Source organism: Oenanthe melanoleuca, chromosome 13 (genome assembly GCF_029582105.1).
Source record: "Oenanthe melanoleuca isolate GR-GAL-2019-014 chromosome 13, OMel1.0, whole genome shotgun sequence".
Lineage (NCBI taxonomy): Eukaryota > Metazoa > Chordata > Aves > Passeriformes > Muscicapidae > Oenanthe > Oenanthe melanoleuca.
In genome coordinates this window covers 12,227,567-12,240,078 of record NC_079347.1, presented here as the reverse complement: position 1 = coordinate 12,240,078, position 12,512 = coordinate 12,227,567, and the positions used below count along the sequence as shown (strand labels likewise).

The following is a 12,512-nucleotide window of genomic DNA, read 5'->3' as shown; positions in this document are numbered from 1 at the left end:
ATGCTAAGACAGTATTTGGTGACTTGAGTGAGCTGGGACTGTTTGGGAGGAGATAGCACCATTCTGCAGCTGTCTCCGTGGCACAGGGTGGAAGCCCTGCTACAGGTTCTTTTGCAGATGCTTTTGAGCATTCTGTCAGGAATCAAGGGTTAAGCTGCTGGGGGGATCTGTTGCTCCAGGAGAGCAGCTCCTTTAGCTCTGGTCAGCTGCAGCTCCCCACTTCACACACCCATTAGTGGAGATCATGCTGCTGACTGCAAAGACTCTGCCAACTTCTGTAAGGAGCTGAAATAAAGCTGGTTTCCTTTTGTCCTACTTTTTTTTTTTTTTTTTTTTTTTTTTTTTTTTTTTTTTTTCCACAAGCAGTGCTGGAGCCCACAGCTCCTGCTCCCTCCTCCTCCTTTGCCTCCGGTGGCAGTGCAGACCAGACCCTGTGGCTGCAGAACAGTTTTTCCAGCAGCAGCATCTGGTGCTTTGGCAGCTGCTTCTGACGGTTGTTGTGTTTGTGGCTTTGGAGTTGTGTTTGAAGCCATCACATGGTTGGGGTTTCTTCAGGAACTGTCTGGGCAGAGTTTTCCTTGACAAAAGTCTCCTTTGACTAAAGTTTTGGAGGCTGAGGAATGTGTGTGTTGAGATGTCTGTGACTCAGGCCCATGCAAATTCCTCTTGATAGCCAAAGCCAGGCAGCAGTGGGGCACAGGAGTGGCTGGGACCCCAGGGTGTGCCCTGGGGTGATGTGGGTCCTGTCAATCCCAGTCCCTGTCATACTCTGCGTTCTCTGCACATCCTTACTGGACCAGAGGTACAGAGCACACACAAACGTGTTCCCACCAATGGAGACCTCACATTGCACATCCATTCCCTGCACCCAGGGTATTATGCAGGTGTTGTTCCTGAGCTGGATCCCTACCTCAGCACCCCAGCCAGCAGCATTCCTGCCAGGAGCACCACCTGCCATGTGCTGTCACTGCCAGGTTCTGTGGGTGTTGGAGGCATCACAGGGGACTTCAGGATGCTCTTTAGCTCAGCTGGGCAAACCCAGCCCAACATTTGCAACTCTCAGAAGGAGATAGGCACAGGGTAGTTTGCCAGGACAGGTTGTTAAACTCACCTCTCTTGCAGACAAGGTGTTAGATAACTGGAAATGCCCTTGGGGACCTGTATCCCCAAAATGCCTTGGGGGTACGTGCCCAATCCTCTCTCTGATGCAGCAGTGGGATGGGAGCTGTCTGTTCCTCCCAGGGAGAGCTGGAGTAGGTGAGCTGGGAGCCTCACAGTGGGGTGCAGATGCCAGCCACTGGTGGGGAGCTGTGTTGGAGCTCTGCAGATGGTGTTTTGGGGTTGTCTGCACTGCCCAGTGCTGGTGCTGTGCAATTGCCCATCCCAAAAATGTTATGGGTGTACTTAAGAAAAGCATGGCTGCTGTTCCCATGATGTTTGTTCTGCCTAAAGGTGACTGATCAGAGACAAACACCCAGTGGGAGGGTGGCTTGGGTGGGGATTGGTGTGCAGGATCACTTCAGATCTTGTGATGCAGATGCTCTTCTCTCCTGCCCTACCTGGCTGGTATTTGCACTTTCCTTTTCCACTCTGAACTGACCAAGCTGAGCTGCTTTGTCTCTCCTGGGATGGACTTACTGGTTGAGCCTGAGCAGGGACTGGCTGCTTCCTCTGAAACCCAGCTCCTCTGAGTCCCTGCTGCCAGGGAAACAGCTCAGCTCCAGGAATTTGGTCCTGGAATCTCCAGGTGATTTGGGCATCTGCGTTCTTCCCATGCCAGGGGGACATTAGGGACCTGTGTGCCTTTTGGCATCAGTCTGTAGAGTGTCCTGAGCTCAGGAGGAGTTCCTTTGCCAAGTGACCACACCAGGAGCTTCAGATATTCAGCATCCATTGGAGCCAGAGCTTTGGATAACTCACTGCTGCCTTTTCCAGCATTACAAAGCACTTACTGCTTTGGAAGTGGGGAATGGTTCCATTGGCATCCTCCCCCACAGCTCCTGACCAGGATGCTCTCCATAGCTGGGTTTCCTGAGAGAAAGGAAGAAGTCTCCATTATTTCACCAGGATGAGGACAGTTTTTAACTGCTGTTATGGTAGCCATCAGTCGAGATCTGTTGGGGTTGTTCCAAAGATGGTTTTGGCACAAAGCTTTTTTGGACTGTCTCCCACACAAAACTCAGAACAGGAGGGGTTTATTTTTCCTGCTGTCAAATGATCATTTAAGCAGGAGATTCTTAATAAAATTGCTGAGAACTGCCTGTGTAAAATGAACCCTCCTCTCTTCCCTGTGTTTTTCTTGCACAGAGTGGAAAGTAAACACTGTCTGGCTTTGAAACATGGCTACTATTTTGACAGGTTCCTCTTCAAAAAGTGCTGCTCGGGTTTCTCTTTAGCCCCATTGTGCTGTCTAAACAAAGTTAGATTTTTGATTTTGTAAGCAAAGTGAAAAATGCTTTCCTCCCTTTACTTGGCAGGAACGTAGCAAATACCAAATTTGCTTTTGCATTTCTTTCTTTCTGTAAGTCCTTTGGTCAGGAGGGGTTCCTGGCTGGCAACTCCAGGACTGTAAATCCTCTGTTAATTCAGACTCAGGCAGGTGCAATGCAAATTCCCTCCCCTGCTCACCCAGTACATTTCCACTGCTGCTGGCAGAGGTTATTCCCTCTGACCTGTCCACCCCATGGCCTCTCTGCTGAGGATTTGCTGCTGGCTGACACAATAAACTGATTTCTTCCTTAGATAATTTTTTAGCCTATAGGCCAGACTCTGAAAAACTGCCTGTCTCTCCTCCCATTTCCATGAGCCACCCACAATTTGGTTTAAGGGCAATATCCTTCCCTCTCTGAAAATTAATAGAAGTTTTAGCATGGACTTTCTGGGGGAGAATGGCATAACAGAGTAAGTAAAAACTGTTGAAAGTATATGGGAATACAAGTTATACTTTTATAGGGTATTTGTCCTGTTTACCCAAGAGGAATAAATCCAGTAGAAGTTCATAGCTATTTAGGAAATGCTGATTTTTAGCTGAATGTCTATATAGCTAAGAGTTGCATCCCTAACTTTCCATAAGCAATCCTGGTCATCTTTCCTTCTTCATGTACCTATATCACTTGGGATTTTTTTCACTCCTGCACAGTTTTGCCAAAAGATCAAATCAAGGTTATCTTTAAAACTGCTGGTACCTTTGCTCTGTCAGTCTGGCTGTGCCACTGAATCTCTTTCTGGAGATGCTCTTGGTGGTGGGTGACACAGCACCGGGTTTGTAGGTTGCCATGGCTCCTGCAAGGTTTTGAGCAGGATTTGGAGTTACTCCCTAGTAGGTCCTCACCCCAAAGTCCTGGTCCAGATCTGTGGCTGTAGAGTCTCCAGCAAGTCACCTGCCTTCTGTGGGGCTGCTCCTTTGGCCACTCCTCTCCAAGGCTAAAATCTCCTTTTTTTTAATAACCTACAGGATTCAGATTTTCTTAACATGTAGAGACCTTAGCCTATAGCTGGCCAAAGAATGGCCTTGATCTCCCTTTGGCTTGGAGTTGTTTGCAGGTCTGCTCCAGGTCTCCACTGCAGGGGTGTGCCCCAGGGGAACTTGCTCACCACAGCATCCCTGATGCCTCATCTCACACGGCGTTTTGCTTTTTTTCTAAAAAATGCCAGAACAAACTGGGAAGAAGACAAAGGGTAAGAAAAGTGACCCAAGAAGGAAAGGAAGAGATGGTAGAAAAAATAGTCCTGAGAAGACAGAGAAAAGGAAATCGGTCAACGAAACTGTTTTGGGACAGCTGGGTAAGTCTGATTTTATGGCGCAGAGTTGAGCCGCGATGCTGGAGGTTCCCTGTTTTTGGGGAGCAGGGTTGAGTCCCAGCCCCTGATCCCTCCTGCACGTAACACAGTGGAGTCACACCTTCCATCTCTCCTTTGTGGGAATCAGCCTGAATTATCCAGGTCCTGCTAGAGAGACTGGGTCAGAAACATGCTCACTGGCAGGGTCAGGGGATTTAAAATTTCCCCCTGTAGCTCCAGGATTGGGAGAATGTGTTACAAAACCTGTGATGTGCTGCTGGAGCGAGATTTCACTTTCAGGTGATAAAATCAGACTTACCCACCCCATGGCAGGGCTGCTCCCCCGTGCCTCCTGTGCTGTGCAGCGATGGTGAGTGCAGCTCGTGGGCTGTGAGGTTTCATGGACTGTCCATGGCACATATACATGGCCATGCTGGTGGTGCCAGTGGTGCAGGAACATTAGGATCCAGGCACATTCATCTCTTGAATTTGCTCAGTGAGGAGCCTGACCCCATGGATGTTTCAACCACCTCTAGCTCATCCCCATCAGCTACAGCTGCAGGCTGGGCTGGGGGAGAAAAAGAAACAAAACTAAAAGGTTGTTTTGGACAAGGTCCTTGACAAATGCATGTGGTTTTTACATGGAATTGGGTTGTTGCTTGACTTCCTTGGGTGCTGCCACCTCCACCAGCAGAGGCAGAAGGTGATGAGTTCATGTGTGCCTAGCTGTCACACAGGGGCACAGGGGTGTGCTGGTCCTATGAGGCTCTCAGCTAGTCTGGAGATGCTGTAAAAAGCCCTCCAGGGGGTACAGAGCATTTCTGTGGGAGGTCTGGCAGTCTCGACCACCCTGCCTTGCTCGGCTTTTCATATTGCTTGTCTGACTACACTGCTTTCTGGTCATCTCCATCTGGGTTTTAGGACCTTTGGAAATGGAGCTTTTGCACTCAATCTGTCTCTGCTCTGTTCTTTGCTAAAGAAGTTTTGGATTTACTGGGGGAAATTTCAGCAAACAATGGAGGCTGGAGAATCTCAGAGGAAAGCTGCATGGCTATGACCTTGGGAAGCCAGGCAGCTTGACCCAGAGCTTCAGCAAGGTCTTGTAACCTGCTGAATTTTCTGTGGGGTTTGAAGCATCCCTTGGGGCTGCTGTCATCAGAGAAGGGCTGGGGAAGGTGAGCTGGGCAGTGCTCTTGCCCACAAAACTAGGGCTTTTTGTGTTCGGGTACCACGCAGTGCCCAAAGTTCATCCTTGCTCCTGCTTCACCTTCCCTGCCTTGAGCTGGTGTCAGGGTGGGCTGCTGTCCTCTCCAAAAAGGCTGTGGTGAGTTGCAGGAGGTGCAGGGTCATAGCCTGTGTTGCTGCTCACAGGTGAGGGTGATGTAAAGCTGTCACTGCTACCAGCAAACACTGTGGGTGTGAGTCACCCTTCAAAGGAAAGCTCTTCATGAAATCCAAAATCAAATCTCATTTTTCCTCCATCCATAAAACCAAATCAGTTGTTGAACCTGTGGGTTTCTGTTTGAGATTAAAATTGCCTGTGCCTGTGTAGGTGTGCACATTTCTCATTGCTAATTGGACCCAATTAGCCCATCCCACAGTGCTCACTCTTGCTCTCAATGATCATTATCAGGAAATCTTTCAGCTTTTTTCATTCCAGCTTTCATCTCTGCTCCTCTTCTTCAGTTTCCACGCCTTTAGAGATGCTCTCAGACCTGCAGATGTCACAGTGGTCCCATCACCATGCTGGCTGCTTGGCTCTGGTGGTGGCCTGGCAGCAGCTGGTCTTGGAAAGCCTGTCATACCTTGGGTACAGGTCCTGCTCTGTCACCATATTTTGAAACTTACACTTGAATTGTTTGTCTTTTGCCTTTGCACAAGAATGTTTCCACCTGTGCTGGGATGTGTCATTGCTTGTCATCTTTGCTGAAGGAAGAAGCTTGTTTTGGATGCAGGGAGATCTGTGGAGAGTTGGATGTGAGGGACTGCTTGGATTGTTGTGCTGTGACCTCAGTGAGCCCCAAGTTCAGCACTAGTGCTGGACTAAACCCTGCTCTGTGGCCGGTGTGGTGTGTTGTAGTTGGTCTTTGAGTGTTTCTCCAGTGCCAGGGAGTTTTGGTGGAGTTGGTGATGGTGATAGAGGGCAATATGGCTGTTCTGCTTTCTGAGGCAATTTCCCACTTTTGTTTTTCCCAGGCTTGTCAACCTCCTTCCCCATTGATGGGACCTTCTTCAACAGCTGGTTGGCACAGTCAGTGCAGATCACCGCGGAGAACATGGCCATGAGCGAGTGGTCACTCAACAACGCCCACCATGAGGACAGCACCCCTGGCCTCTCTGAGGAGCTCCTCCAGGATGAGGAGACCTTGCTGAGCTTCATGATGGACCATTCCCTCAGGTCCCCATTCAGGCAGAGTGAGGCCACAAAGAAAGTGAAAAGCAGAACGAGAACGAACACTAAGAAAAAGCTGCCAAGGAGCAGCCCCTCTGCAGTGGGTGAGGGCCACCCAGAGGGCTCGGAGCCCTGGACTAACAATGCCAGTCACTTTTCAGATGATCCCACCAAGCCCTTCGCTCCGGATTCCAGACCAAGCAAGTCGGAAAAAGGGGCAGCAAAGCTTCCCACTGACCGCAAAGGGACGGGCGAGGCCAAAAAGGTGGCCAAGAAGGGCTCTCTGCAGAAAGGCAGCGAGCCTCATCCCCCTGCTGGGCCACGGGGCTGCGTCAGCAAGGAGGAGGAGGAGGAGACAGCGCACTGCGCTCAGACGGAGCCCAGCCCCGCAGCCAAAGTGCCTGACTCCATAGGTAGCCCCAAAACCATCGTGCGGTTCAAATTACCAAAGGAGAGCCGGGGGGCGCGGCGGTCGCAGCCCCCCAAGGCTGACAGCGCTGCTGGAGCTGCCCTGCGCCGCTTCGACGCCGACACGGACGGATACTTCTCGGACGCCGAGATGAGCGACTCGGACGGGGAGTCCCGCGGCGGCCGGGCACAGCGGGGCCAGCTGGACACGGCTGGCGAGGACATTGTCAGGATGAGCATCCTGGCATCCTAACTCCTCCCACCACGCTGGCTGGATGAGGCCTCAACCCAGTTCCAACTGCCATGTCCGATTTCTGCCTGGTAGCACGACGAGGGGGGTTTTTAATATGTGTATATAGTTGGAAATTCGGCACTGTTGTCTTTCTCTTCTCGAAACGCCTGAGATACAGCTTCAGCTTCACCAACATCGATGACTGTGGCAGCAGTGGTCCCTCCCCAGCTCCCTGCCAGACCCCACTTCCTGGGAACGCGAGCCGGCACCCGCCAGGACTGATGTCGAGGATGCTGAAAGGGTGGAGGGTGCCGGTACCCATGCGTTCTGCAGGGATGACAGTTCAATTAATGGGCATTATTTAATGAGGGGCAGATCTCTGCCTGGGATGGTTGCCCTCAGAGCAGGGAGCGAGCAGAGGGTCCAGCAGTGGCCAGCTGTGGGAGGGGAAATTCCCACCTGTGTGTGCAGAGAGAAGGAAGCGAAATAAGCGATTCTAAAATAAATAATGACTAAAGCACAAAAAGCTTGTTGGAGGAAAACGCTTGGGGTGGAAGAGAGCAATGTTACATTTCTATTTTTAGGGAAAAAAAAACCCCTTGGTCATTATTTTTCCCCTCACCTTTCCATCTGGTTGGGATCCGTCCAGGGGCTAGGATGCAAAAGTCCTCTCTGCCCATGTCCCCACTGAGGTTCTTAGAAACTCTGAAGTGATTTACTCAGTTGAATAGATCAGCAAATGGAAAATGGAAATGTGGGGCAGGATGGAGGAAGAAAGCGTCCTTTTAAACCACCATGGGGAGTCAGGGTTGGTGTAACCTGGGAGGTTGAGCAATTTTTTTTGCCCATGCTTCTCTCCAATGCTGCCATGGTCCCACCATGCCAGGGCAGCACATTTGAAATCCCCCTTGCAAACCAAAACCATGGCCCCAAGGCCAAATGTGCCGTCACTGAGGGGAAATGGCAACTTTTGCCACCACCATTGTGTTTTCCTACTAAATGCTACAATGGAAATGGTGAATTTATTCCTCTCCATCCTTTGTTTTGGTTTGGGTTTTTTTTTAACCTTAAATCCTGGTTACAAGCTGTTGACTCATTGTGGAGGGGTGATTCACAGAAGCTGACATTATAAGTATTACAGTAATTTAATGCATAAAATGTCCCCAGTAAGCCTTAAATGTTGTTTAAAAGCCCATGTTACCTATAAGTCAGGCGAATTTCCATGTTTGCACTTAATTGCACCATTACTTCGGTTTTGGCTTCAAAGGTCACAGTTAAGTCATGCTACGTGTTTTATTGGAGTGACCCCAGTGTGAGCTCAGGGAACAAAAAAAAAAAAAAAAGGAATTCACTGAAACTTTTGTTGTTGTTGTTTTTTAAAAATGTTTAAAAAAAACTAAAAAAAAAACAAAAAAAAAAAAACAAAAAAACAAAAAAACAAAACCAACCCAAACCTGGGACACTTCTGCAACCGGTTAAATCCATCACTAAACAAAAAAACCTTGCAATTGTCAAACCAATCAGTCAAAGAATTTTGTGGATGCCAAAGAAATATATTGACAGTCAAGCAGCACAGCCAGAAACCGGAAACTTGTCATTATGAAAAAAAAATTGGAAGTTATTTAGCAACCAAGGACTAAAGACACACTCATACCACACTGCTGCGGCGTTAGGTTCCAAGCTTGCTCCGAGGGATGCTGCTGCTCCAAGACCGCATCCTGCCATTTTGGTTTCCGATGCTTTTTGCTCATTTCACTGTGAGCTTTCTTTTTGAAACTCTGAGACTATTTCGATTGATATTTTAGAGTAGGTCATCATCTTTATCAGCCTTCCAAAGTCCTTATTGTTGATAAAATTGCAGCAAAGATCAGCGATGACAGCCCAGCTGATTCCAGACACGGCGACCAGTGGGGGCTTCGGGTGGGATGCCCAGCCCTGCCTAAGCCCAACCTGGCTGAGACTGACCGTGCCTGGGGAGGAATCATCCTCACATAGGAAAAATGTGACACAAGTTATTAGTGGGGAAAACAAAAAAAAGAAAAAAAACAGCAAAATACCAACAAAACAGGAACCACCTTTGTTATAAATTAGCATAATCCATTGAGGTTGGAAATGTCATTAATTAAGGCTCAGTATGTTCAGATAATGTTAAATACCGTAAATAGGACTTAGTTTATCTTATCAGGCTTGCTAGCTTTAGCTCCAGTATCCTAGTATACGAGTCATAACAATAATCAATATGCTGCCTTTTAATGAATCTTGCTTCCGTGTGCTTCACTCAATTATGGTAAAAAAAAGCAATCCACAAATTTCACTGTACACAGTTCCCATTCATCAGCTTCTGCACTACTTGTCTTCTCAGTACAGGAAAGCAAAAAGGGGGAAACTTTAAAGAACAACCAACCTCCAGCATTGGGCAATAACAGTTTGAAACACTCCCAAAACATCAGGCATCATTTTGCCATTAGGAGATGGGGGACAAGCTAAGGGTGCTGGTGGGGCACAGGGAGAAGAACGGGATGGCAGGAATAGAGAGGAGGAAAAGGGCTCGGGTGAGCTGTGGGGCTGAGCAAGGGCTGGACCATGGCAGGATAGCTGCAGCCACCCCAGAGCGTCCCCTGCCTGGAGTGTCCTCGGAGCAGGGGAGTCTGGTGTTCTGAGAGAAAATGCACAAGGAAAATATTTTTGATGTTAATGTAAATGTATTTTGAAATGGATAGAAAGAGAAGAAAAAAAAAAAAAGTTTATTTTAGTACAGAAAAGTTATCTTTTAAGATGTATAAACTGCAGGAATCGACATTTGCACTGTAAGAGCACCTGTTTTCTTGGAGAAGCAGCCACTATTGAGATGAAGATGCAGAAAGCATCATTCCCTGATGGAGCACAGCCTCACACCAGCCCCAACCCTGATGGTTGAGGGAGTTTCCCCAGGACAGCTCCCATTCCACACCCATTTTCCCCACACTCAACTTTTGATTTATTCCTTTTTATTTTTTTTTCCCCTTGCACCTGTTTTATGGGGGTGTCCCATGGAGCTCACCCCAAGGTTGGATGCAGAATGGAGCTAGGATGGATGCAGGCTGCAGGAAGATGCTGCTACAGGGCAGGGCTTGAGGTTTGGTTGTTCTTTAAGGAAATCCCCTGCAGTTTGCACCATTCCACATTCAAAACAACCCACTTCACATCAGTTACAGGAAACGATATGAATGTCACAGGAGGAGAAAAACCCTTCTGTTTTCTTTGTTTCAAAGAACGTGATGTGCCATTTGTTAATACAAAAGAGAAATATTGAAAATATATTGAAAAGAGCAATTTTAAATTATTTTTGGCTTATGTTGCAATATTTATTTTCTTGTATTAGAAATTCCTTTGTAGAGAAAAAATGTATTTTTCATTAATGCAAAAACCTATTTCTCCTTTTTGTACATTTCCCATGTTAGTTAATCCTTAAAGCAATATAATGTTACCAAACTCGTTCTGTGTGAGACTGTATTATGCATGCTATTTGTGTTGCCTTGGAATAGCTCTGTCTGCCGTTATTTTCATCCTGTTTAGATACAGTGTATGCTGTAATACACATTGGGACCATGGCCCATTGCTTACGAAAAAAACCCCTTTGCATTCCTCAATGTGTTGGCAAATGCAGTCAATAAAGCAGTGTTTTCTGTGTACCTGCTGTCGGTGTAGTGAGCGTGGTCACAGAGCAAACTCATCCCAGAGATGCAGCTGCAGCCACTCTGCCTGTGAGTAGCAAATTTTTGAACTTCCATTGCATTTCCATTGCCAAATCTTAGCCAGCTCTTGGGAAACATAGCTGGAGATGTTTGTCACAGCTGGAAGGGCAAGCCCAAGCAAGAGGATGTTCACAGTTCCCCATGGCTGGAAGTTTCTGTTATTCAAGGTAGCCACCTTTCTCGTAGAGATTTAAGTCTTGTTTTGCAGACTTGGAGCAAAACCCGCAGAGGAAGTCCTGCTGTGAGACAGGATGCTCAGAGGAGCAGCTTCTTGCACCAGGAGCTGGTTTAACAGGCAGGGAAACACTGCTAGATTTGCTATTCATGGGAGCAAAAGCAAGCTGTGAAATCAAAAATACTCCAGCAATGTGTTCCTGTTTGTAAGACACTCCTTGTATCCTGCCGATATCAACCAGCAACCATCTAGTGAGCGGCATCCCAGCATGTGGAAGGGGATTGGAACTAAATTATCTCTAATGTCCTTCCAGCCCAAACCATTCTGTGACTCTGCTGATACAGGCTGTGGTTGACGGTCTGACCCTCCACCTGGAGTGTGGTAGGAGCACAGGGCTCATCACACAGCTCTAAAAGTTTGAATGGGATCCAAATCTTGTGCATGCTTAGCTGGTTTGGAGGCCACAGGCAAGGGTGCTGGCTTCAGCAAATATTCGAGTTATCAAGGAATGGCTCTTCAACCTTTTTTGGCCTTTACTGGCACATTTTTGTTGTGTAAAATTGCCCAAGTGCCCAGACTGCTGAAGGAAAATGAGCTATTTAGTAAACATACTTCATTTAATTTGTTGAAGTGATTATTGGGCAGGTCATAGTGCACAGTGAAGACAGAGCAAAACTATTCATCTGAGATGGGTCTTCTGGCAGGTGGAGGCCACTACCATGGCCTTACATTTAGCTCTTCAATGAAAAGGCAAAGGATTGGTTTATTGCAAGCTAAGGACTTTATTACTGGGCTGTGTTCTTGCTCACAGCTCTCCAGGCACCCCAGTGATTAACTCAAACTCCAGTCTAGTCCCCAGAGCCCCTTGGTGCAGGTGTGATGCCCGCAGCAACGTGCATGAACCTGTCCAAAAGCCAGTTCAAGAGTTGCCTTCTGTAGCAAGGTTTTTACCTGTTCTAGTCAGGGAGATACTCAGGAGTTCAATTCCATAAAGCAAAGAGCATGGCCAGTCTGACTGTTAACTGTTTAACCTGAAACAGCAACCCCTTTCCCAGCCCCAAAATATCCAAGGAGATGGTGCCAAGCCCAGATGGATCTCAGAGATCTGATGCTGGGGGACATGAGGCATCATCTTTACAAACTGATAAGGATTTTGTCTGCAAAATATTTTAAGGCTTATGGAAGAGAGAGCTAGCCACATTCCTAGGAATATGTATCCCTGCCTTCTGGCACCTGCATTAGACCAGAGATGTCTGGGATGGTCTAGCTGGATGTATTGTGGAAATGGGCATGGGGAATGGAACAGAAATGCCTGCAAGCAAAGGAAGAGAGAATTTGGGGCTGCTAAAAAGACTGCATCACTTCTGTATGTTGCCTCCTCTCCCAGAGACCCCATTTCACAGGAGATAAAATAACCAAGCTGACAACAAAACCAACTCACCAAGAATAGCCCAGCAGCTCATATCTGACATCTTTCTGTTTAGAAAGACACCTTCTAAACCCCATGCTGGCTTTGAAGGAGTGAGGTGCAGGAGGGAGTTCACAAGGCCAGGACCCAAATCCTGAGTACCAAACCCAGGCAGCAACCCTGCTGCCCATCATCAGAGGAGAGCCACCAGCCACAAGGGGCACTGCTGACAGAGCAGGGACAGGCAGACCTGGGACACAGGGCTCCACCAGCAGCACCACACCGTCCTGCAGCCCAACCTGAGAAATGATTCCTCAATAAAGTCACCAAAGACGATTACTAAACATAAATTTGTAGGCAGTTAGAGCACATAGGGCTTCACT

At 47.8% G+C, this 12,512-nt stretch overlaps 1 protein-coding gene across 2 annotated transcripts in view; it reads left to right on the top strand.

Moving 5' to 3' along the window:
• The window catches only part of JADE2 (jade family PHD finger 2), a 72,726-nt gene extending 62,243 nt beyond the window's left edge, over positions 1-10,483 (top strand). The window contains exons 11-12 of one of the 2 annotated variants that reach the window (XM_056502206.1): positions 3,655-3,783; positions 5,977-10,483. In XM_056502206.1, the coding sequence (XP_056358181.1) occupies positions 3,655-3,783; positions 5,977-6,833 (986 nt within the window). In that variant the 3' untranslated portion in view covers positions 6,834-10,483. The remainder of the gene's footprint in view (positions 1-3,654; positions 3,784-5,976) is intronic. The other variant, XM_056502207.1, reaches the window with a different exon arrangement.
• Positions 10,484-12,512: the final 2,029 nt, after the last annotated feature.